We start from the raw sequence: 27166 nt of genomic DNA, 5'->3' as shown, positions 1-27166 counted from the left end.
CACTTCAGGTTACAGACTCCGCTAACCCAGAAATAGTACCTCGGGTTAAGAACTTTGCTTCAGGATGAGAACTGTATATATATAGAGAGGTAGATTCAGTTAAGCGGCACCCCGAAATATTTCAGGGTTCAGAGCCAGAAATGAAGGATGAGTCACCGCGAGCCACTCAGCATGATTGACATGATGCAAGCAAAGGCAGCCAGCCTTTGTGTTCTTGATCAAGAACATACAGTCCCTCTCATGCCGTCCATTGCCATTTAAAAGCATCCACTTCACTATTTCCCTCTTGGTGAGGGTTTCAAAGATCCCAATGAAGATTTGTTAAGTGATCCTCGCAGCACCTGCTGCTGCCTTTTACCTTTTTTTAAAAAATAAGTGGTGTGATGTGCTATTAAAAAAAAAAAGAAAATCTGCATCAAGGACTATCTTTACAAAGAACTCAGTCACCTGATTTCAGATCAAGCTGCCTTTTAAGAGGCTCGTGTTATCAGCAGAGGAGCATTTGCTCTTGGAAAGCCTGAATGCAATTCCAGGAATGCCTCCTTTGTCTAGCCCTACCTGGTTCCTTCGGTCCTCGTGAAAGATGCTCTTAGAAGTGCTGGATGCTCCCAAGGTTCATCTTATGCCCACAAAGGCAGCACATGTGTTTTAAGCCTGGATAGCTCAGTTGGTTAGAGCACGGTGCTGATAACACCAAGGCTGCAGGTTGGAACCCCATATGGGTCAGCTACATATTCCTGCACTGTAGGGAGTCGATCCTCATGGTCCCTTCCAACTCTATAATTCTGTGATTCCATGTCCTCTACGAACTCAGCAGCAGACCAGCTACCGCAACTTGACCGAGCTGGTGATTTATATGTGCTTTGACTAGGACAGGAAACACAGGTTGTGTTGATTCTCCTGTACAGCACAGGGGGCTATTTTTAAAAGAGGGGACGTGGGTGGCGCTCTGGTCTAAACCACTGAGCCTCTTAGGCTTGCCTAAGGTTGGCGGAGTGAGCTCTGTCCCAGCTCCTGCCAACCTAGCAGTTCTAAAGCAGACCAGCGCAAGCAGCATTTTCATGCGCATCACAGTGTCCCGTTGTGCCAGAAGCAGTTTAGTCATGCTGACCACATGACCCAGAAAGCTGTCTGTAAACAAACGCCAGCTCCCTTGGCCTGAAAAGCAGATGAGCGCCGGAACCCCATAGTCGCCTTTGACTGGACTTAACTGTCCAGGGGTCCTTTACCTTTTGCTATTTTAAAGCTATGGAGTCAAAGTCAGCTGGGGCCTGACGTGGCTCAAATGCAAGCTTCTCCAGTGTTTTAATTCCGACAGATAACAATGGGTTCAAGTTTGTGCCTTTTGTGTGGTTTATTTCTATGGCTCGTGGCATCTGTGTGGCTGGCGTAAGCTTAAAATGAAACATATCCCCTCACGAACTATCTGTGACCCTGGAACAGCCTCCCATCTAACAACATGACCTGGAATGAATAAGTAACACCCTGAATAGCTCAGCCGGTAGAGCGTGAGACTCTTAAGCTCAGGGTCGTGGGTTTGATCCCCACATTGGGCAAAAGATTCCTGCATTGCAGAGGGTTGGACGAGATGACCCTCGTGGTCCCTTCAAATTCTACAATTTTATGATTCTATGACATCCGCAGCATTCTAATCTTTGCGTTTACCAGCAAAACTTAATTGTCACTCTCCAGGAACCAGGCTTGGCACAGACAATGAACTCTCTCTCAGTGTATGTTTGTTATTCAAGAACGTGCCGTCTTTCCATAATTAGAGTTGTGTCTCCTCCATCTAACCTAACTTACGGAGGAAGGCGATCTCACAGGTAAACTGGTTCCAAATTGTTAAGGGCTTTATATGCTCACTTCATGCCCACCTCTCATCTTTATTTGGTGAGGGTTTGGGCGTTTCGTCTCGTCTTGGAGGCCTCCTAAAGCTGATGCAGATTTAATTGCACCTCACTGATTGCAATCTAAGTCTAATTAAGAAAAGCAACTACAATGCACTTCAGGCCGATGCAGCGGTAAGCTCGAAATCTGGGCATCTGTAGCAGCCCCACCTCCCACCTTCCTGCTGCAGTTGGAAGCAAAACAGTTACGTGCTTCAATTCCGGGGACAGTTTGGCAAATAGGGCCCTTTTAAACAACAATCCGCTTCGCCGCAGGCTTCATTTCCCCCCACCTTCAAAATGACAAAGAGCAAAGGTTGGTCGATAGCAGAAAGAAGCCACAAAGGATGGGGGCAGAGGGAGAGGCGCTCACTCTCTTTTTCATCCTCCTTTATCCATTAGAAAGACTTTAGTCTTCAGACAGCGGAAGCAGGAGCAGAGGTGGGAGTGGTCTCCACGACTGTCCCCAGAGACAGGGTGGAAGGCAGGGAGTCCAACAGTAGGTGGCGCCAGAGCCAATGACAGCCACAGCCAACTAATTCTACTGTTATCCCCATCCTCCTCCCTGCTGAGTTCTACAAGGGCAACGCTGAGACTAAGGCCACATTGACACCATGCATTTATTATGGGCGGCCCTTTTATCGGGAAGTTTTTAATGTTTGATGTTTTTTTTATGTTTTTATATGTGCTGTAAGCCACCCAGAGTTGCTGGGGAAACCCAGCCAGATGGGCGGGCTATAAATTATAAAAATTTTTATTATTATTATTATTATTATTAGCACTGTGATTCAACTTTAAATAGTCACAGCTTCCCTCAAAGAATTCTGGAAGCTGCATGCTCTATGGCAGTGTTTCCCAACCTTGGGCCTCCAGCTGTTTTTGAACTACAATTCCCATCATCCCTGACCACTATCTAGGGATGATGGGAGTTGTAGTCCCAAAAACAGCTGGAGGCCCAAGGTTGGGAAACACTGCTCTATGGGCCTCTCTTTAGGGTGGTTTGCCTTGAAGCAGTACGGTGATTTAGGCTCTATTTTTACTCTCTTCAAACTCCCCGACGTGGTTGCACTCAGGTGCTGAAAACACGAGCTCCAAGCCTACGCAGTGCCTTAAATGCATGGCGAGGACTACTTCTTAATTGCCACCCGGGCTTATTATATCCGAAAGAGAGACAGGCAGTCTTGGAATGCAGAATCTTAAAATAAAAATAAAAAACCCAGGCTGCTCTGAAAGACTGCGGCAAAGACTGCACCGCGGGGAAGCTGAAGCATTCAGCTTTCTCTTGACTTGGATGTAAAGCCCTTCGCGAGGAAGTCGGCAACTGAGCCATCTCGCCAGCCTCTTGGAAAACACGTGGGTGCAAATGGGTCCCCTTTAGGCAGAACTCTCATTACTTCGCCATGTTTTATTGAAGAAGCGGCAGAAAGCATTTCAGAGAAAGCAGGAAAACAAAGGATGACTTAAGGAGGCATGTTCCTTTGCTGCTAGCCCTGGGTCTAATTACCAAGCAAGGCTAAACTAAAATAATAAAAAAATGCAAATACTATTCTAAAAGCCTTTTGTGCCAGCCATTTCAAAGGGTCTGAGATGGGCACTGACTGCAGGGCAGCTAGTTCCTACGGATCCTTGAATAACCTGTCTGCTGTACGGAAAGGTTAAACAGAAGGTAGGCTGAGATCTGCTGGGTAGATTCCTGCGTGGTTTTCAGCAAATCGGGGGGAACATTTGTCAGCCTGAGATCACATACCTTTCTGAGCAACCTGCCAGGGGAGCCACGTGTCAGAGTTGGGCAGGGGAAGAGGCCAAAGATGCAATGCTAGAACTCATGGACAGCCAACGAGTCAGAATGTTGGGAGGTTCCAGGACAGATAAAAAGAAGGACTTTTTCACACAGCGCATCGTTAACCTATGGAACTCACCCCCGCAGGAAGGAGCAATGGCCACCAACTTGCATGGCTTTAAAAAAGGATGAGACAGATTCATGGAGGATATGGCTATCAATGGCTTTGAGGCTTGGTGGAGGCTCTGCTCTGCTTCCACAGTCGGAGGCAGCAATGCTTTTGAATACCAGTTGCTGGAAGCCACAGGAGGGGGATAGATGTTTTTGTGCTCTGGGGGTGAAATCCCCAAAAAGGATGTTACTTTTTTTCTGTATGCCATAACAGCTGCGAGAATATTGCTAGTGAAGAATGGGAAGAAACAAGATTTACCAACTATCAAAGAATGGCAGATGAAGATGATGGACTATATGGAACTTGCCAAACTGACAGGGAGACTCCGAGACCAGAGAGGTGGAAGAAGTTTAAGGAATATTTGAAAAAAATATGTTAATATTTAAATCTTTGGAAGTAGATATCGGCTGTAGGGTTAGAAGATAGTGTATTTTAAAATAGTATTATTTGTAAATGATAAAATGTGAAGTTATTTTAAGTGTGATTAAAAAAAAAAAGATGGTTAGAAACTATGATATATGTAAACTGCTAAAGATGAAGTAAAATGAAAATCAGATAGGTGGAACCTGGGGAAGCCCACTTAATAATGTTTAGAAAAATAAGGATATGACAAGAATTTGTTTGTATTGTTTGTTTTTTTGTTTGTGTTCTTTATTTGCATTATAAAATGAATATATATATATATATATATATATGTCAGGGAACTGCCATCGGAGCCAAGAGTGGAGGTAAGGCTCCCCGACGATGCGGGAGAAGGGACCAGCAGAGGGAGAGAGAACACTTCCTTTGGGGAAGGAAATCAGCGTGACACCTGGGAGGAAGGGGAGCAGGGAAGGACTTCGGAGAGAGGGCTCCAGGACTCTTCCTCAGAGACCAGCGGGGAGAGTCCAGGACCTCCGCTAGCCACGCCCACTCTGCGCAAAAGACTTCCGCGCAGGGAGTCTAGGCGGAGACTTGGTGTAAAGGAGTTTTTATGTTGGAGGAAGTTCAGGAAACGCCCACTGTCGGATTCTGCCAGTGACTGACACAGCCACAGAGTAAAGGCTGTCCAGCCAGGGAAAGGTTTAGCCAGGGAACGTTGCCTAGAGTATCCGCACCCTCTACGCACAAGCAACCCCCAATTCCCTTTACTATATATATATATATATATATATATATATATATATATATATATATAATCTAGATAGAGATATAGATATAGATATAGATATAGATATAGATATAGATATAGATATAGATATAGATATAGATATAGATATAGATGTTCTTGTGCTCATGTCCAGCTTGCAGGTTTCCCACGGGCATCTGGTTGGCCACCGTGAGAACAGGATACTGGACTAGATGGGCCATTGGCCTGATCCAGCAAGCTCTTCTTATGTTCTTAAGTGGCAACAACAAATGTGAATTCTACCTTTGTACAGAAGGCTTAGTTTCCGCACACACTAACCCCCATTCTCTCCTCCACCCAGGCAAGCAAGAGGCATGATCAGACTTCAAGGACACATCCCAGCCAGGAAAAAAACACTCAAGGAAGGTACAAAGCAGTTGTGGGCTGTGGAGAAGCATTGTGGCTTGTGGAGAGTCCCGAGGGGCAGATGGAGTGACCCAGAGGGCCATATCTGGAGAGGCCTTAGGCCCTGAGTCTTACCTGCATGATCTGTGCCTAGCGTACTCCTGGCTGTCTTTCAACCTCACACAGCCATTGGTGCTAGAGGTCTCTTGAGTTTGGCATGGCTCCTCTGAGTGCTTGTTGTCTGTTGGAAGCGGAAGGCAGCTGAGTGCCTCAGTGCTGGAAAAGAAGGAGGGAAAAGAAGAACCTTGTTAGTGAAACATTCACAGGTGTAGGGGGCAGGGGGGCTTCTATTGCAAGCTCCATGGGGCAGAGAACTCTCAGGACCAAGAGACCACGGCCATCTTGCCATATGTTACCAATTTACTTTGGATCTGCCTAACCTGTACTGTTAGGAACGTGGGTGGCGCTGTGGGTTAAACCACAGAGCCTAGGACTTGCCGATCAGAAGGTCGGCAGTTCAAATCCCCACTATGGGGTGAGCTCCCGTTGCTCAGTCCCAGCTGCTGCCAACCTAGCAGTTTGAAAGCATGTCAAAGTGCAAGTAGAAAAATAGGTACAGCTCCGGCGTGAAGGTAAACAGCGTTTCCGTGTGCTGCTCTGGTTTCACCAGAAGCGGCTTAGTCGTGCTGGCCACATGACCCGGAAGCTGTACGCAGGCTCCCTCGGCCAATAAAGCGAGATGAGCGCTGCAACCCCAGAGTCGGTCACGACTGTACCTAATGGTCAGGGGTCCCTTTACCTTTTTTAACCTGTACTGCTAGGTGTCGGTGCCCACAAAGGAAGTGGCAATGGATGCCAGAGGCTCGTCCAGATCAGGTCAAAGACAAGGCAAAGCAGATCAGGACCATGGACACCTCCCAGGGCCTCCTGCTACCTGAGCGTGGGAAGATGTTGCAGCAAAGGGCCACCAGAGATAGCAGAGCCACTGGGAGCTGTCCACGGTCCTGATTTTCTTTGTCTTTGACCCGACCTAGAAGTGTTTGGAATTCGTTTTCACATCCTTTGTGGGTCTCCAAGCCACGCCACCACTCAGTCCATCTAGCCCAATGTTCTCCAAACTTGGGTCTTCAGCTGTTTTTGGACTACAACTCCCATCATCTCTAGCTAGCAGGACCAATGGTCAGGGATGATGGGAGTTGTAGTCTAAAAACAGCTAGAGACCCAAGTTTGGGAAACACTGATCTAGCCCATGTGGTCAGACTCCAACACACGTGAGCCCCAGTTAGCATGAATGACCAGGGGTGATGGGATTGAGTCCAGCAACATTTGTAGGGCCAAAGATTTTCCCATGCCTGCACTGTCAGGGCTGTGGATCTGGTGACTCTCTTGCTACAGATTCCCCCCTTCCTGTCTCCATGAGATTGTTCTGTAAAAACAGTGCTTGAGGTGGTTCAGAGCATATTCAAAGCAGTCCAAAAGACACATGGGTACTTGTGATATACATTCAGAACCCTTTAGTATCACAGAAGGCAGAACAGAGGCATCCCACTTACTGAATAGATCAGTAATAAAGTATTAATTTTTAAAACAAAAACAAATGAGTTTCAATAATAAATAAGAGTGGGGAGTAATAAAGCAGTAGTTGAGGGTGCAGTTTTGAAGATTCGTTTTCAGCTTTTCCAGTGACAGGAGTATCTCTCTCTCTGACACACAGGCAGGCAGGCAGGCAGGCAGGCAGGCACGCGCACACACACACACACACACACACACACACACACACACACACACACAAACACACTGTTACAGCTCCACATCTATTCCCAGAGCTTCCTCCACAGGTGTTACCCCACTCTTCCAGGACAGGAACTTGACCTGAGGCACTTAAGGGAAGCTGCAATCCTTAAAAAGCCATAAAGTTAGCGGAACCTCCAAAAAGGAATCATTTACCTAAAGGTACAGGAGTGCCTGGAAACCACAATAGCATTTTTCCTGCTCACCTATGCATTTATTTACAATGGTACTTCAGGTTACAAACGCTTCAGGTTACAGACTCTGCTAACCCAGAAATAGTACCTTGGGTAAAGAACTTTGCTTCAGGATGAGAACAGAAATCGTGCGGCAGTAGAGGGAGGCCCCATTAGCTAAAGTGGTACCTCAGGTTAAGAACAGTTTCAAGTTAAAAATGGACCTCCAGAACGAATTAAGTTCTTAACCCAAGGTACCACTGTATTTTTAAAGCACCAAGCTGGAGGACAAATGATGTCAAATCCAGGGAGGAGAGATAGTACAGACGTTGTCTGAGGGCCCTGGTGGTGTCTAAGAATCTATGGCTGCCTGAGATTTTAATTTTAGCACATCTGTTTGCCACATTGCCCCTTCTGGTCCTGTACTGCAGCTTCCAGACCTCTTTCGCTCCCAGAAAAGTTGTGTTTGGCAGCTGGGATGAAAAGCTGCTAAACCAAATCAAGCCATCCGTTAAGAAATGAGGGCTTGGGGTGGAGGCATTGAGTGGCCAACCCCCGCAGATTGATTGGGGTACTGGGAAGCCGAGACACACTTTCAGATTTGCACAAGCCAGTGGTCTTGTCAGGAAGCATTTAGCAAACAAGCAGTTCTTTTGTGCTGCGATATGGCAACTAATGACAGTCTGGGAGCCCCAGCCATGCATAGCCTTCCTGGAAGCAGGAAAGCAGCCCAAAGAGAAAGCTGGGTTGTCAGGGTGACATGCCATGCTGTGAGTCACAGATGTTGGGAGCGGGCTGGGAACAGACATCACCAGGTCTGGAGAATGAAGAGGAGCAGGAAAATCACAAGTTGGACCTGTGACAAAAAAAATGTTGCTGTGTTGGGCAAACCCCTGCTCAGGGTTTCCAGCCAGCCATGCCCTTTTCCAGGAGGCTCCATTCCATTATTTCCAGGACACTCTATTCCTTTTCCATGCCAAGGTTGCTGTGTAGAGTGGTCCTTTTTAGGGTTCCAGCCAGCCAGCCAGCCAGCCAGCCAGCCATGCTGTTTTCCATCTCACCCACCCCAGGGCACTCCATTCTTTTTCCATATGAAGGGCCCCTGTTAAGGTTTTCAGCCTGCCAGCCAGGACAGTCTTTGGGCAATTCTCCTCGATTAAGTTTCCTGCAGGGAGTTCTGCGATAATCCTTTCCTTTAAGATTAGAATAATCGTTCATATTAAATTGCAAATGCATTTCCCATCACAAACATGAAAGTCTGCAAAGAGGAAACGCGCACACGCACTCGCACACAGCCATTTATCTGCCTCTGCAAGAATCCAGCCCAAAGAGATTACTAGTATTTTAGGGCTCAGGGGAGCTTCGGGAATCAATGAAAAAGAATATTGGGCTGAAGCAAAAGCAGACTTTGATGGGATTGGGGAACAATTATTTGCATCAATAATTGCTCTCCACCCCTGGGGGAATAGTTCAGAGCTTGCTCCACAATTGTAGCACTACGTCGTCCTAAGGCCAGCTATGAATTAACCCAGGAAACAAATATGCTATTTAGCAAATGCTGGGAAAAAACTGTAGAGTTAAAAGTACATTGGGGAGGGCTGCCCCTTTCTCCATGCAGAGATGGCGCACTGCCTGTATTGCATCCAAAGCCAGAGTAACACCACACAGATATTCCCGGGGGAGGGGGGGTGGGACACAAAAACAGAAATAAAAAAACACCAATCGAAATTCACCAAGGAGTGAGCAAGCTTTCACATTGCCCGTAGCTCTTCTTCAGACTGACAGCTGAACAAAGGGAAAAAAGGGGGGGAGAGGGAATACTTTTGCCGCAAAGTAGGGCACCTCTATCTTTGCTGGGGCTTGAACCTGGGACTTTCTGCATGTGGAACAGGGGCATCACACAAGTGACCTCATCACTGCTCTTGAAGATGGTACCATCTGAATTGGGTTGCTTCATTCTGCTGCGGGACGGTGCTGGCTCTGAGTGAGTTTGCTAGGCAGTTTCAATTTTTTCTCCTTCTCACAATAAGGCTTATAAGGCGGTTCAGGAAAGGGCTACAAAGAGACTGTTGCAGATGTAGCGGATGTCTGTGAATGAACGCCTGTGAAATTGCTGCGGTCCACAAATAGACTGATCAGGATGGAGCGGTCTTTTGTGAAGGAACACCTGCAAAATTGGCACGGGCTGCAAAGAGGACTGAGTCATCCATCCCTATTAGAAAGCCCCGAGGCATTAAGAGGGACTCGAAAGTCACAATTGATTGGCTAGCGCAGCGAGAAGCCACGCTTGGTCCAACGAGAGCATGCAAGATCTTGTTTTCATTCTCTTCCCCCCATTTAATTTACAATCACAAAGTCCCTGTCCTCACAGGCAGAGGAGCAGCAGCGAGGGATATGATTGCCCTTTGGCACACCTTCCCATCACAAAGACACATCAATTGGAAATGCCAGCAGGAGGGACCTCCGAGATGATCTTCCCGGCTTGAGTGACTTGCAGTTAATCAAGGGGAGAATATTGCTCTGCGGCCTGAATGGCAGATTTCAAAATTCAGCCTCTGGAGAATGTGCTGGTTAAGGGGCATGGCGTATTGGAGGGCAGAGGAACACATAATCAAACCCAGTAGGATGCTGCAGGAGAAGCTCGTGCTTTGATGCATGCGTCTTCCACAGAGCTTCATAAAGGAGAAGAAACCCACGGAATGTGAGTTGTAGGGTGCCCCAGTCTCCTACCTCACAGGGGGGACAGCCCTCTTTTTGGAGGCATCTTCTCTTGGGTGGACTGGCTGGTCCAAGGCCAGTTTCAAGGTCAAGATGCCTAAGAAAAGTGAGCAGGCACTTCATGTTGCCAGTCCTCATTGTGTACCTGGGCAGCCAGTTGAGGAACCACATGGTCCACTTGGTCACAATCCACATTGTGTTTCTGCTTAGATCAGTGGTTTTCAACCAGTGTGCCGTGGCACCTTGAATGATGGTCAGGGGTGCTGCAGGCAACACTGGTCTCTGTCTTTCTTTCTTTCCTTCCCTCCTTTGATGCCCTCTCCTGTCTCTGCCTCCCAAAGCCTTGCACAATTGTGTGTTGCAGCAGTCCTGGCTACAAGCTCCATAGGTGAATGGTGCCTCTGGGGCTGGCCAGGGGGTGCTGGTTGCCAGAAGTTGAGGTGGCCTCGGAGTAAGCAAGCAAGCAAGGGAGCCCAGCTATCCAGTCCACCAGCCCTAGCTGTTGGGAATGGACAGGCAGGTTCCTAGGCCCCTGTGGGGCAGTGTGAAGAGGCACCTCTCTTTGGGGCATGGGGGTGGGCGTGGGGCAGGACCAGAAGGAGAGGAGGGAAGGCTGAGGGAACACCCCACAGGGGAGGGTGTTCGAAAAGGGGTGAGAGGCTGTGAGCTCTGCAGGCAAGGAGTGGCATAACTGGGCTCCTGAGCCCCACAGATGTGCCACAGAAAGAATGGAGTTGGTCAAGGGAGCCGTGGACTCAAAAAGGTTGAAACCCTCTGGCTTAGATCATAGTTTGCATCTCTCTGCATATCAGTTAGGTTTTACACAGCTGCGCCATCTTTTCTCCTCTTATTTCTTTAAATATTACTTTCTTCTCCTGCCCTTCAGCCTCCCCCAAAAGCCACTGGAGCAGTCTACAAGTCCCCACCATCAGGGTTATACAATCTAGAAAGAATCAACACAAAAGGAAAATAGATGGGGAGGGGAAATATGCAAACTCGGGTTCAAGTTCTTCGCAGGATGCTTTGGTCTCCTCTCACCCCACCCCAGAACTGCTGGGTGCAAGTGTGAGAGAGATTATGCACAGCATTCGTATAAATGCTCAGGCAGTTTGCATGCACCCAAATAAGTGCAATGCCGTAAAATAGGTGCCTCTGGAAGGTCTGCAGTTTTAAGCCAGTTATAGTGCCCATTCCTTGTGCCCACCAAAAATTCTGCATTAAGAAAGGCTGTGTAACTCGGTGACAGAGCATGTAATCTACATGCAGTAGGTCCTGGGTTCAAACTCTGACATCTCCAGATATGGCAAGGAAAGACTCTTGTTTGACTGCCAGGGTTTCAATGTGGGCAACACTGAGCTAGTTGGGTAACAAGGTAAAGGGCCCCTGGATGGTTAAGTCCAGTCAAAGGCGACTATGGGGTTGCAGTGCCCATCTCGCTTTCAGACCGAGGGAGCCGACGTTTGTCCACAGACAGCTTTCTGGGTCATGTGGCCAGCATGACTAAACCACTTCTGGCACAACAGAACACCATGATGGAAACCAGACCACATGGAAACACCGTTTATCTTCCCTCTGCAGTGGTACCTATTTATCTACTTGCACTGGCGTGCTTTCGAACTGCTAGGTTGGCATGAGCTGGGACAGAGCAACGGGAGCTCACTCTGTCGCGGGATTCGAACTGCTGACCTTCTGATCGGCAAGCCCAAGATGCTCAGTGGTTTAGACCACAGCACCACCCATGCTAGTTGGACCAATGGTCTGACTATGCATAAGGCAGGTTCCTACCAGTGACTGGCATTGGGTAAGCTACATGCAGTAGTGGAGACACTTTGTCCAGGTGGGACCAGTGGGGACCCAGGATCAAGCCCCACTGTCAGCTGGATCAACCAGTGACATTTTTGTTCCCATGATACCTCCACAGGTGGTGTTTGTGGATGATTTGGGGCTTGTGCCCGGGTCCCAACTGGAAGTGGTACACCATCTCATTCAACTTTAACCAGTTTAACTTTAACCTCATTTAACCAGTTTGGGGCTCCTGTCCTTTTCCCCATTTCTGTTTATGAAACTACCCAAGGTCACTCTTCGCAAAGCTTTCTCCATAGGGGCTGACATCATACAGTCACATCTATTGGTAATCAACAAAGTTTGTAGGTTCTTCCGTTCCAGCTAATTGATGCCTGACCTTCTCTGAAAGCCCCATTTAAAACTAAAACCCCTTTTGAAGCTAAGTCTTTTGGAATCAATTCTGAAATGTTTTCTGGAACCGGTGACCTGGGTTAATGACCAATTAGGGTGCATTAGTTAAAATGTGAGCCTTGGGCTAAATATGGCTCATAGGAGTCGATAAATAGGAGAGACTTCTGGAAGGAAAGTAGGGTTAGATCAGCCAGGAAGCTGAGGAACCTTTGCTTTCACCATGAAAAGCATTTATGCGGTCTCCAGCGCCTGGTATTCGCAAGCATTAGTGCCTCAGATCATGGAGACAGAGCATAGCCATCATGGTTAGTAAATACATAGAAATGTAGAGTTAGTTGGAAGGGGTCACAAGGGTCATCTAGTCCAACCCCCTGCATTGCAGAAATCTTTCATCCAAAGTGGGGCTCGAACCCTGGGATTAAGGGTCTCATGCTGTACTGATTGAGCTATCCAGCCTCATCTAAGTAGCCATCAATAGCCTTCTCCGTGAATCTAATCCTCTTCTGAAGCTATCCAAGTTGGTGCTCCTCACTGCCTCTTGTGGAAGTGAGTTCCATAGGCTAATTATAGGCCGCATGAAGTACTTTCTGTTCTTTGTCTTGAATCTTCCAACATTGGCTGTCCAGACAGAGAGAGAAAGGGGTTCTCTATTTAGCTCAGTTGGTTAGAGCATGGTGCGGATAACGCCAAGGTTGCAGGCTTGATTCCCATATGGGACACCTGGGGTTGGGCTAGATGATCTTCAGGATCCCTTCCAACTCTACAGTTCTTTGATTTTATCCATTTACTTGCCTATTCTCTGAATCAACATTTCCTCATAGGGGGAGTTGCTCCAGAAATAACAATGCAGAGTTGGAGCCTCGGTGCTGTCAAACAGTGCCTGAAACTGCTGCTATAGGAATAATTGCTAAAACGCTTAACTCTGATCACTTTCTGGTTTGGATTTTCATTCCAAGATACCCTCCGCAAAGGGCACGTCAGGTCATGGCAAAGGTCAGTCTAGCTCGGCGTTGTGTTGCGATACAGAAACCCAGTGCTTCATCAACTTCTTGCGTTTTTACTTTTTGCGTTGTTTTTTTTAAAAAACTCAAATCAGTTCACTTCCCACTCAGAATCAGAGCAAAAATTTGCATTGCAATTTGCATAATATGCAAAGCAGACTTTCCATGCTTTCATGAACTGGAATATGACAAGGCTAGGTGAAAATTTCTCAGCAAAGATTCAATACCTGCTCGTGGATATATTTAGGATGGTTAAATTACCGAAAAGCATTTTTATATACATAAAAAAAATCAAAAATGTTTTAATGGTGTTGGCTCTGCCTGTAACCACAATGTTATCTACACAGGTTAAACAGTCAAGGTGATTTTCTCCTTCGGCATGTATGCTCTGTACACAAGGCTTGTTCACAGTGCAATCCTAGGCCTTCCTATTCAGAGAAAGCCCTATGAAGTTCAAGGGAAATTTCTCTAGACCCACCAAGTGTCCCTGTTTTCCAGGGACAGTCCTGGATTTACAGAAGCCATCTCAGTTTCTGGTTTGATCCCACAATGTCCCTATTTTCACTGGAGAAATGTTGGAGGGCACCCCAAGCCAAGGAGATAAGTAACTATACAACCTTTAGAAGACGTCTGAAGGCAGTCTTGCATAGTGAAGTTTCTCTTTTTTAATGTTTAATATTTTATTATGTGTTTATATATGTTGGAAACCTCACAGAGTGGCTGGGGTGACCCAGTCAGATGGGTGGGGTATAAATAAGAAAACAATTATCATAATCACCATTGAATAGGACGTCCCTATTTTCATCGGAGAAATGTTGGAGGGTAGGATACTATCAAGTAACTTTGTGTAAGGGAGGCGGGTGGCGCTGTGGGTTAAACCACAGAGCCTAGAACTTGCCGATCAGAAGGTCGGTGGTTTGAATCCCTGCAACGGGGTGAGCTCCTGTTGCTCAGTCTGTGCTCCTGACAACCTAGCAGTTCGAAAGCAGATCAAAGTGCAAGTAGATAAATAGGTACCGCTCTGGCAGGAAGGTAAACGGCGTTTCCGTGCGCTGCTCTGGTTTGCCTGAAGCAGCTTAGTCATGCTGGCCACGTGACCCGGAAGGCACATGACCCGGAACCAGAGCAGCACACAGAAATGCCATTTACCTTCCCGCCGGAGCGGTCCCTATTTATCTACTTGCACATGACGTGCTTTCAAACTGCTAGGTTGGCAGGAGTGAGCCTGTTAGAATGCTGAAAAATAATAAAATCCCCTAAATGGGACCACTGGCAGAGGAAGCGTGTGTGTGCAGTGGGTGTGGTCTACCCCAGGTGCTATCCCTGAGGGGGGGCATTGCTGCCCCGCCCCCCCGGGACGCTTACCCCGCCCCTGCGGACGGTAGCCCCGCCCCTGCCTGGGACAGTTCCACGTCCTACCTTGAGCAAATCGAGAGCAGTTCTTTCAGACACTGCCTCATTCCAAGCTCAGAACCCAGGGCCTTATAAAGATGGATGCAGATGGATTCAATCGGGAGGGAAATCAATTAAATTTTAAACAGGGAGGAAGATTAGAAATCAGGCACAATGCTTTCTTAATTATAGCACCTAATCACTGACTTTAGGGGGAAAAATAAAGTTGAGCTCATTTCCCTTCCTCCGTGCATAGATTGGATGGCTCATAACAAGCGTCTGCGACTCTCCTCAAGCACTCATTCACCGGGGAGGCTTGTCGGATTCATAAAATGATCAGGTGTCACAGCAGAGTGTTTCATATGGTTTCGCTCTCACGCACCCCTGAGATTTTCCTCTTTTTTTCTCCTTTTTGAAAGGTTTTTGTCGCTTATCACCTCCCCTTGGACTCTGGGTTTATTGTGCAGAGATAAGACGGGAGGAAAAGCTTTATGGACAGAACGTGATGAAACGAGTCTTTGCAAGGCTGCCGGAACGAGGCGATGGCAGGAACATCGAGCTCTAAAGAAAATAGCTTGAATTGCAATCAGTGTCAAGTCGCCCGAGATATAAATTACTTGGAATGGGATCCTCCTCCAGTAATTGTTCCCTCTTCCTGCTCTGTGTATTCTCTCCCAGGCCCACCTTGTACAATAGAGGCTGAGCTTAACACTTCGCTATCTACCATGCCATCTGCAGTGTATAATGCAACACAATCCATTCCTTTAAAAAAATAAATAAGAGAGCCTTTCACAATGGAGGGAGCACAGAAGACAGAGGACTCAGCTACCTGGAGGATCTTCTTCTCTCCTATCGGTCTGCCTGGTCACTGAGGACAGCGAATGAGGTGTCCGTTGTTTTGCCACAGCCTGAAAAAGCCCACCTCGAAGCAGTCAGGGGCAGGGCCTTCTCTGCTGTGGCACCCTCCCTATGAAATAATCTCCCCTCTGAGCTGAGGCAACCCTGCTATCATTCAGACACCTGCTGAAGACATTTCTTTCCTCACAAACCCCCTGCGAATTGCTGCTCAAATGAAGGCGACTAAGGGTCTCTCCTCGAAACTCCCAGCACCCATAAAAAAACTACACTTCCCAGAATTCTTTGGGGATATTTGAAGTGATGCAAAACTGCTTTAAATGTACATTGCAGATGGGGCCTAAGCACAGTGAAGGGCCTTAACTTGGTTGGCAGACCCAACAGCTGCGGATCCGAACCAAGAAGCCGGATTGCTGATGGGAGCCTTTGAAAGCAGCGAGACGGAAGAAGGCATTCTTAATTGAAATTTTAAAAGTAAAACCACATTCCATTACATCACGGCAAAATATTTCCCTGCTCGTCACCAGCATGTTTTCCAAACGGTACGCCTGCCCATGATGATCTCTCCGGAGTGAAATAAATGCTTGTTTTGAAACGTATACAGCTGGTTACTATCAAACCTTGATTTAAAACAGGCTGCAATCATTCCCATAGTTTACACAACCAGCCTTTCTTTGAGAGGGGGATCACGGCATGATTTACACCATCACTGGGCCAGAGAAATCAGCTGCGCTGCTGCTAAAACCATCCTAGATCAGATTCTGTCATCCCCACTTTGCATTTTCTGGAACATATTCCAACCACAGTAGGTAATACGTCTGGTACTGAACACCCTTGTCACAATATTTATAGCATGCAAGGTGTCTTTTCAATACTTTCTCTGGGAAGGCGGGTATTTAAAGCACAGGATGGGTTAGCGTGGTGGGAAAGGGATCTTTTTCAGCCCAGTGATTACATTCCCTCCTGGGCCATCTTCCGGGGGCCACATGTCAGTGGCAGGCAGGCTTGGGAGTGGGGGAATGAGTGGAGCAATTAATGTAGATTTTGCCCTGTACAGTAGGCTCGTTGCTATACACCCTTCTCCATCTCAGCAAGCAAAAGGCACGATCGGAGTTCAAGGACGCATTCTGGCTAGGCGAAAGCATAGGGCCAGGGAGGGGTGTGGCTTAGGGAAAGGAGGTGTGGCTTAGAAAGGGGTGTGGCCTGTGGATAATTCCAAGGGCCAGGCAGAGAGGCATTTGGCCCCCAGACCTGAAGCTCTCCAACATCTTGGTTAGCAGAAGCGGGAAGCTAAACCCTCAAGCTGCCCATGCTCTCCTCCCTGTTCTCTGGAGGACTTAGAGCTATTTCTCTCCTAGCGGGGTTGCATGTCTGGAAGGAATATTAGCTTAGGTCACCCATGTCTGAAGGGAGGGAGGTTTGGTGAGGTGGAAAGGGAGGAAAGGGTGGTTGGGGGGGAGGTTGGCAAAGTAGGTAGGGTTGGCAAGTGGACTGAGTGGGGTGACAGTCCCAGTCATAATAAAATAAAATAAAATAAAATTTGCTATCTATCATCTATATATGTCTGTCTGTCTGTCTGTCTGTCTGTCTGTCTGTCTGTCTGCCTGTCTATCTATCTATCTATCTATCTATCTATCGTCTATTCCTTCATTGCAGGGGTGGAGATAACTCTCATGGCCCCTTCCAACTCTACAATTCTACGATTCCATCAAACCTATCACCTGTATCTATATATTATTGCATTCACTATAAATATACACTTTTAAGTTCTTTACGCGGTATGTAAAACCATTTAAAGAACTCTAATTTCATTAAAAAATAATAATCCTAAAATTAGAATTGATGCAAACTCTCAAATTGCCTCCTTGTAAAATCTATACAGGAGATGCACAAATTCACTTTGCAGCGGGAACACAGCAACACATAAATTAATCCCAATGCCTTCTAATTTAATAATTAATAATTCTCCTTTACATTTGTTACTTCCTAGAGCCGCATGCAATCCATGCTTTATACTTACTACACCTAGCTTTATGAGAATCATGGGAAATCCAGAAATGGCAGTGTCACAAGCCATGCCAATCTTCGAACGGCGAGAGAATCCGGGGTTCCTGGCGCCTATCCAGGTTCAGTTTCCTTGGAATGAAGGACAGCGGAATATGTGGTGCCTTTAGCATGCATGGTTTTATTTACACATATGTACAACCTGAGCACGGGACGCGGGTGTCACTGTGGCTTAAACCACAGAGCCTAGAACTTGCCGATCAGAAGGTCGTCGGTTCGAATCCCAGCGACAGGGTGAGCTCCCGTCGCTCAGTCCCTGCTCCTGCCAACCTAGCAGTTCGAAAGCACGTCAAAGTGCAAGTAGATAAATAGGTACCGCTACGGCAGGAAGGTTTCCCGTGCGCTGCTCTGGTTCGCCAGAAGCAGCTTAGTCATGCTGGCTACATGACCCGGAAGCTGTACGCTGGCTCCCTTGGCCAATAAAGCGAGATGAGTGCTGCAACCCCAGAGTCGGCCACGACTGGACCTAATGGTCAGGGGTCCCTTTACCTTTACCTTTTACAACCTGAGCATGAGATGGAGGGGCTCACAGCATTGTCGGCCCTACAGATCTTGCTTCTCCATTTGTCGCAGCTTTGGACCCAGCACAGAGCAAGCAAGCTTCTGTGTATCCAGCTTCCAGTCTGTTTCTAGCTTTGCTCAAACACACCACTCCAGCTATTGTACTCCTACCTAGCTACAAGGTTGCAGGGAGTGGGATGGAGAAAAAGCACCTATTAGCCTGGAGGAAACTCTTGCAACCTGGATCATTCTTTAGGGATGTTGATGAGGACACTTAAGTGACCAGCAATAATAATAATAATAATAATAATAATAATAATAATAATAATAATAATTTTTTATTATTTATACCCCGCCCATCTGGCTGGGTTTCCCCAGCCACTCTGGGCAGCTTCCAACACAATATTAAAATACAGTAATGCATCAAACATTAAAAGCTTCCCTAAACAGGGCTGCCTTCAGATGTTGTCTAAAAGTCTGGTAGTTGTTGTTCTCTTTGACATCTGGTGGGAGGGCATTCCACAGGGAGGGCTCCACTACCGAGAAGGCCCCCTGCCTGGTTCCCTGTAACTTGGTTTCTCGCAGTGAGGGAACCGCCAGAAGGCCCTTGGGGCTGGACCTCAGTGTCCGGGTAGAACGATGGGGGTGGGGACGCTTCTTCAGGTATACTGGACCGAGGCTGTTTAGGGCTTTAAAGGTCAGCACCAACACTTTGAATTGTGCTGGGAAACGTACTGGGAGCCAATGTAGGTCTTTCAGGACCAGTGTTATGTGGTCTCGGCGGCCGCTCCTAGTCACCAGTCTAGCTGCCGCATTCTGGATTGGTTGCAGTTTCTGGGTCACCTTCAAAGGTAGCCCCACGTAGAGCGCATTGCGATGGCCCTTGCCTTACAAAGAAACCTGTCTGACAACTTCAGCAGTAGAATCCTCTGCAGGTTTCAATGACTGAAGCTTGGAGGCCCCCACCTAGAGCATCTCTTCAAATCTGGGGTAAGATGGAGGACTTCCAAAGTGCTGGTTCCAAACAGGCTTAAGGCCTGACACCTCTCTCTTTCTCTTTCTAAAATGAGGCAGGAGGCAGCAAACAGGCTTGCAGGTAGCTATGCAAAGCATCGGCAGGCAACGTATGACTGCTCTGTTCAATTACTTTCATCTATAGGTAAACAGCTCTGGTGTAATGGGCTGATTAATCTTCTTATCACACAAAACCCATAAGTGTAATTACATCAGAGACTACGGATCCCTGAGCATAGTATCAATCAAGCAATCGCAGATTCCCTCCCCTCCTGTTCACACACACACCACCTCCAGCTGAGATGGAAGGAGAGGAAAAGAGAAGTTCTTATATTTCCTTTGTGTTGCCAAACAGGACTGATTGAGGGAGTGGTTTGCTGTTTTAAGAAGGGTATCGACAGCCAAGGTGATCAAGGGTCTGGAAACTAAGCCTTATGAGGGATGTTTGAGGGAGTTAAGTATGTTTAGCCAGGAGAAGGGAAGACTGAAAGGGGATATGATAGGCATCACCAAATATCTGAAGAGCTGTCCCATGGAAGATGGAGCAAAACGTTAGAACATGGGTAGGCAAACTAAGGCCCGGGGCCCGGATTGGGCCCAATTGCCTTCTAAATCCAGCCCGTGGATGGTCCGGGAATCAGCGTGTTTTTACATGAGTAGAATGTGTCCTTTTATTTAAAATGCATCTCCCTAACCCTAACTCCTAAGGAAATAAAACCCGGACACCCTCCTGCACCCCTAGAACTCTCACTGCACAGACAGTTGGAGCGTGCATTAAAATTCATTTTGAGTTTTATCTTCCAAAGAAGGAATTATCCATTCGAAAGCGTTAAGGCAGGAAGAGTGGAAGGCGAAGCAGGGGGAACCTCTTGAAACAACAGCGTCAAAGAATGCACCACTCGCCCTTCAAATTAAATGAAAGGAAGTAAAATAAACGTCCGTCAAGTTCTCATGATTTTCACGCTGGTGACATCAGTGGGGATTTTGATTTGGCTATTATATTCATCTCACAGCCTGCCTTCTAAGCTCCTTTCTCCCCCCTTTTTTTACGGGGTGTGTGTGGGGGATCAATTAACTTTTAACAAGCACCTTTTATCGCTTTTGCTTTTGGAAAAAAACAAATGCCGCCGCTCCTTTTTGGGAGGGAGACCATGTATTGGCAGCACCGTCAGTGGCAGGCCCCCTCCTGGAGCCGAGATATCAAGGAATTGTGGAGCTTCAAAACCTACCTGGTGGGGATTACTGCATTGAAGGCTTGTGCTAAAGAAGAGATAAACTAGAAAACAGCAGGCAGGGGAAGGAGGGAGGGATCTGCAGCCAGCGATGGTGATTTTGTGGGGGAGGGGGTTGGTTTTAAAAAATACCAAATAGAGACTGGGAGTTAGCCATGTTGGGTTGGATATGGGTGGTTTGCGAGTGCACTTATATATGAATGAAATGTGCATATATATATATATATATATATATATTGTGCGTGTGTGTATATATTCAGTGGACACTCGGGTTGCGAACGTGATCCATGTGGGAGGCACATTTGCAACCTGCAGCGTTCGCAACCCGCGGCGCCACATCTGCGCATATGCGGGTTGCGATTTGGTGCGTCTGTGCATGCGCAAAGCGCCGAAACCCGAAAATAACCCATTCCGGTACTTCCGGGTTTCAGCGTGAAAGTAACCCAAAAACGCGCAACTTGAAGCATCTGTAACCCGAGGTATGACTCTCTCTCTCTCTCTCTCTCTCTCTCTATATATATATATATATATATGAGAAATATTCCCTGAGAAAACTTCACATTATTTTAGCACACCAAACAACTCCCAGTGCCATCTTGGCTTTTCTAATTACCATATTTTTCCTTGTATAATACTAGTTTCCCCCCCCAAAATAATAATGTCAAAAATTAGTGGGAATCTTATACACGGATAGTGCCGAGGGTAGACTGGTGATTGGTAGTTGCCACAAAATAGGGGTGTCTTATACAGGGGGGTGTCTTATAGACGAAAAAATACGGTACTCTAAATATTTCCTCTGCAGAAGGAGATATCCTGGAGAAACCTTTCCCAGTAGTTATTTTCACTTACAAATCCTATCTGCCGTACGTCTGAGATTTCCCAGACATATCTAGGATTTGTCTGTCAAAAATAGGGTCTGGGTGGAATTTCTGAAAACCGGTAAAAATGTCCAGGAAAACCCAGGCATATGGCAGCCCATGTCGGAAGCTCAACAACTTTGCAAAACAAACAAACAACCCCCCCCCCCAAACAACTTTTATGTCTGGATTTTCACTTTTTGAAATATGGCAACCCTCGTTTGAAGGGCATATTTGTGTATGAATAGGGTATGCCTGTAACTTGGATCCAAGAACTACAGTATTTACCATCTCAGAAGAATGGCCAGGCTGCCCAGGTAATGCAATCAGCAAAACATTATCAGGGATCTTGGCAGACGGCCACACTCTCAAATTTCTGTGGTGGACCACCTCTTTCTGTGATGTATGTGTGATGCTTTTAAGGTGGTCTTTGGCTAAGGGGTTGGGCAATGTCAAAAGTCTTTAAAAGTTCCTGCACACTTTGTTCTGGGTCTTTCTTACCTTCTTGAAAGGCGTGGAAGCAGGGCCGGATTTAGGTTTGATGAGGCCCTAAGCTGCTGAAGGAAATGGGGCCCTTTATATGTCCAGCTGTCCTTCGTCAACAACAAATTGTCGCTGTTTTTGTGTTGAATATATGCTATATTGTAATTTATGGACCTAATAAATTTCTGGCGGTTCCCTCATTGCGAGAAGTGAGGCTACCAGAGGGCCTTCTCGGTAGTGGCGCCCGCCCTGTGGAACCCCCTCCCATCAGATGTCAAAGAGGTAAACAACTACCTGACATTCAGAAGACATCTTAAGGCAGCCCTGTTCAGGGAAGTTTTTAATATTTAACGCTGTACTGTTTTTAACACTTGATTGGGAGCCGCCTAGAGTGGCTGGGGAAACTAAGCCAGATGGGCGGGGTATAAATAAATTATTATTATTATTATTATTATTATTATTATTATTATTAGTAGTAGTAGTACTAATAGGTATCTAAAGCCATTTGCACATAACAAATAGGAGCCTACACAACACAAAACGCTCTTGCTGTATGTAGGTTTGATTTTATTTGTTTTTTATCTTATATTTTGAGAATGTTCACCCAGTTTTTCCCCCTTTTAATTTTTGGGGGGCCCGCAAGAGAGTGGGGCCCTAAGCTATAGCTTGTTTAGCTTATACATACATCCAGCACTGAGAAATCCAGCACTCTGTTTCAACATAAAAATAAAGATTGGCCTTGCTTTCCCTAGATCCTGCCTCCATTCATTCTTCTCTGACTGATCAGTGGCGTAGCGTGGGTTGTCAGCACCCGGGGCAAGGCAAGTATTTTGCGCCCCCTAACCCGTGGATTTGCACCCCCTAACCCGTGGATTTGTGCCCCCTAACCCTAACCCCCAGATGTTGCGCCCGGTGCGGCCGCCCCCCCTGCACCCCCCCCCCGCTACGCCACTGTGACTGGTCATGAACTTAGGGGCTCAGACACTTGGGGAGTTGGGCAGCAAAAGCCAACAGATAGATAGATAAATAAATAGATAGATAGAGATAGATAGATCATAGAACTGTAGAGTTGGAAGGGGCATGGAGTATCGAGGGCTTTGGCAAGGAATACACAGAGTAGAGTGGTACCTCGGGTTAAGAACTTAATTCGTTCTGGAGGACCGTTCTTAACCTGAAACTGTTCTTAACCTGAGGTACCACTTTAGCTAATGGGGCCTCCCGCTGCCGCCGCACGATTTCTGTTCTCATCCTGAAGCAAAGTTCTTAACCCGAGGTACTATTTCTGGGTTAGCGGACTCTGTAACCTGAAGCGTCTGTAACCCGAGGTACCACTGTATTCCTGGACTTTGGGACGGAGGCACCAGCCTTTAAAACTTTAATTTGCTGGGAACATTTTGAGGCACTAGCTTAGTCCCTCTAGTTGACTGACCCCACACTACTGATCTATCCCAGCATCCTATTCTCACAGCCGGATGCCCGCAAGTAAACCCTTTAGTTGCCCCACTAGCTGCTTTCTAACTTTCCCCAGCTAAATCTTTTCCTCCTCTCTCTCTCTCTCTCTCTCTCTCTCTCTCTCCTGATGCCATTTCTGCTGGCTGCCAGCTTTGAAGTAAGATGGATATAGCTTCCCGCACCCCCACTGCAGGCGTCAGGGTCTGCCTTCGCTCAAGCTGGTTTTGAGCCATCGGAGCATGAAAAAGAAAATTGCCTCCCGCCCCCATATGTTCGGCTCCGAAGCATTCCACTCAGATAACTCAGAGGGCCGCAAAACACCCCGCGGCTGCGCTGCAGTGCTGGATGGGGCCTTCCGCCCTGGGGGTCCCGAGCGAAATGCCGGCTCAGTAGAGTCGAAAAGCCGTGGACTCGAAAACTGCTAGCTTTGTGCAAATACAAGAGAACTTCAAACGGCAGAGTTTGCTTTTCCTCCACAGTGGCTCTTTAGATAGGGTTTGGGACGGCAGCTGCAGAGTTGTGGTGGGGCTAGATGGCTCAGTCAGCAGAGCGTGTGGCTTTGAATTGCAGGGTCCAGGATTCAAAACCCACGCAGGACAAATGATCCCCGCGTTGTGTGGGGGTTGGACTGGATGACCTTCAGGGTCCCTTCTAGCACTACAATTCTATGATTGCGTGAGATGGCTATTTAGAATGTTCGGGCATGCAAATAAGGGGAGCAGTTAGAGGGAACTGATTGGTTTACTGGCAGATGATATCACAATGGGTCTTCAGTCTGCAAGATCCTGATTGCATCATTAAAGACTTTATTCCTTTTCCTAGAAGACTGGGACTTGGGAGTGGGGGCTCTCCCTCTCTGCTAACCCTGAAGAGTTGGCTGATTCACTTCAGTTCTTTAAACTTTCTTAAGATAAGCCAGTCATTTTAAAGATTATTCTGTGTTGTTTGGATGGTATTTTTTGTTGTGGGGGATGACGACTTGTAAACCACCCTGATATTTGTATATGATGAATGGGGAGCAGGGATATATATATATATATATATATATATATATATATATATATGCAGGTTTTGGTGTCTTCGGGTGTCTTCCCGTGTAAGAGTCGGGGTGTCTGTGCGACGTTTCGACGAGGTCTCACTCGTCATCTTCAGGCTGGTGCTTTCGGCTTCTTGTTACTGGAACAGCTCTGTTCCAGTAACAAGAAGCCGAAAGCACCAGCCTGAAGATGACGAGTGAGACCTCGTCGAAACGTCGCACAGACACCCCGACTCTTACACAGGAAGACACCCGAAGACACCAAAACCTGCATTCCTGTACCCGTGAAAATCTACGAAAGCATATATATATATATATATATATATATATATATATATATATATGCAGGTTTTGGTGTCTTCGGGTGTCTTCCCGTGTAAGAGTCGGGGTGTCTATATATATGAGACATGACATCCCCAGATGTTTTGGACTACAATTCCCATCATCCCTGACCACTGGTCCTGTTAGCTAGGGATCATGGGAGTTGTAGGCGAAAACTTCTGGAGGGCTGCAGGTTGGGGATGCCTGATATATCTATATCATCTATATCTATATCTACACACACACACACACAGAGAGAGAGAGAGAGAGAGAGAGAGAGAGAGAGACATAAATTAAATGTGAATGGTCACATATTCCCTCAGTCAACAGAGCACGAGGCTTTTAATCTCAGGGTTGTGAGTTCAAGCACCACGCTGGACAATGATCAGGGGGTTGGACTAGATGACCCTCGTGTCCCCTCTACGATTCTGTGACTGAGGAGATCTGGGTGGGTGTGAGAGAGAGGCTGCAATGTGCCACACATCCCCGGGATGGGTGGGTCTAGAAGCAATAGTGTAAACAATTTGTATGACCAACTAGGAAGTGCCCAACCATTGGTCCTTCTATCTCAATTCTGCTGGCCCTGACTGGCAATAGCTCCCCGGGGTTTCTAGCAGTGGCTACATGGAGACGCAGTTAGGGATTGAACCTAGGACTTTCTGTATTCAAATCAAGTGTTCCACCACTAAGCTACAGCTTTTCCTCCATAAAAACACAGGGAGCTTCGTTCTACTGAGCAACACCTTCAGTCTATCTAGCTAGCTCAGTACAGTTGACACCGACTGGCAGCAGGTCTCAGTGGTTTCAGGCAGGGGAGACTTCCATCTCTATCTAGTGGTGGTTCTCCAAGGTTTCACAAGGTTGACACAAAAGGAGGTGGGGAGGAAGGAGGAAGAGGACGGAGCGGACAGCAAAGTTGGGTGTCAGCAGTGGCATAGCGTGGGGGTGCAGGGGGGCCGGCCGCACCGGGCGCAACATCGGGGGGGGGGGCGCTCGCACTCGCAGCTCTCTGCCCTTTCTAAAATCCACGGGTTGGGGGCGCAAATTACTTGCCTTGCCCCGGGTGCTGACAACCCATGCTACGCCACTGGGTGTCAGTTCTTAAGGGTTTTCGTAACGACTATAAAGGAGACAACTCAGGAAAAGTTCGCAACTGGGTGGCATTGGAGGCAGAACCAAAGGCAGCCGCCCTCTTAGCAGAACAGATGGCATAGCTCCCCCTCCATTCTCTCCCTTCCACTCCTCTTCAGCCTGATGGAAAGAATGCAGGACTGCTACTTCACATTCACAAGGAAAAGCTCCTCTTTGCGTCTGTGCCAGAGTGAGTCACATGCATGGCTCTGTATCCTCTATGCCGCAGAACAAACAAACAAGAACCAAGTCCTGCATTCAGGAAATCCAGATCCTGCACAAAAAAATAGTGGAACTCTCTGACTTGTTTAAAAGGATCTAAGTGGCCCTGTGTGAGTACTATGCTGGGAGAGAAATACAGTAGATGCAGCTAAATAACATAAGAACGTTAACAGATAGGTAGCCGTGTTGGTCTGCCATAGTCAAAATAAAAAAAATCCTTCCAGTAGCACCTTAAAGACCAACTAAGTTAGTTCTTGGTATGAGCTTTCGTGTGCATGCACACTTCTTCAGATACACTGAAACAGAAGTAGCCAGATCCTTCTATATAGTGAGAAGGTGGAGAGGGGTATTACTCAGAAGGGTGGTGGGAATGGGAGATTGGCAGATAGCTGAGATGAGCCTGTTGACGACTCTTAACGACTGCAATAGGTCTTACAGGAAAAGGCAAGGGGTGAGAAGGTGAAAAATGGCTTAGTCATGTGTAATAAGAACGTTAAGATGAGCCAGCTGGATCAGACCAATGGCCCATCTAGTCCAGCATCCTATTCTCACAGTGGTTGACCAGATGTCCTTATGGGAAACCCCCAAGCAGGACCCAAGCACAAGGGCAGTCTCCCCTCCTGCAGTTTCCAGCAACTGCTTACTCAGAAGCATTACTGCCTCCAACTGTGCATTGCCATCATGGCTTGCAGCAATCAATAGCCTTATATGCTCTGTGAACTTATCTAAGGTAAAGGTAAAGGTACCCCTGCCTGTACGGGCCAGTCTTGACAGACTCTAGGGTTGTGCGCTCATCTCACTCTAGAGGCCGGGAGCCAGCGCTGTCCGCAGACACTTCCGGGTCACGTGGCCAGCATGACAAGCTGCATCTGGCGAGCCAGCGCAGCACACGGAACGCTGTTTACCTTCCCGCTAGTAAGCGGTCCCTATTTATCTCCTAGCACCCGAGGGTGCTTTCGAACTGCTAGGTTGGCAGGCGCTGGGACCGAGCGACGGGAGCGCACCCCGCCGCGGGGATTCGAACCGCCGACCTTTCGATCGGCAAGTCCTAGGTGCTGAGGCTTTAACCCACAGCGCCACCCGCGTCCCTAGTACTCTCTAGAGTAGTACTAGAACTTATCTAGTACTCTCTTAAAACCATTTAAATTGGTGGCCATCACTGCCTTCCTGTGGGAGGGAGTTCCATAGTTTAAATATGCACTACTTAAAGAATTCCTTTCTGTTCTCTGCCCTGAATCTTCCAACATTCAGCTTCATTGGATGTTCATGAATTTTAATGTTGCAAGAGAGGGAGAAAAAACTTTCTCTATCCAGGCAGTTGGAGGATGTATGGTGGCTAACAGATTGAGGTTGAATCCTGACAAGACAGAAGTACT

At 47.2% G+C, this 27166-nt stretch overlaps 1 protein-coding gene across 1 annotated transcript in view; it reads right to left on the bottom strand.

Moving 5' to 3' along the window:
• SRRM4 (serine/arginine repetitive matrix 4) overlaps window positions 1-27166 on the bottom strand; it is a 123047-nt gene that overhangs the window by 38729 nt on the left and 57152 nt on the right. Inside the window, exon 2 of the mRNA XM_082203349.1 lies at window positions 5487-5627. Within this exon, the coding sequence (XP_082059475.1) occupies window positions 5487-5627 (141 nt within the window). The remainder of the gene's footprint in view (window positions 1-5486; window positions 5628-27166) is intronic.

This window comes from Podarcis vaucheri (assembly GCF_965113315.1).
Source record: "Podarcis vaucheri genome assembly, chromosome: 16".
Classification (NCBI taxonomy): Eukaryota; Metazoa; Chordata; class Lepidosauria; order Squamata; family Lacertidae; genus Podarcis; species Podarcis vaucheri.
Note: the sequence above shows the minus strand (reverse complement) of the source record. Positions and strands in the feature narration are given on the sequence as shown.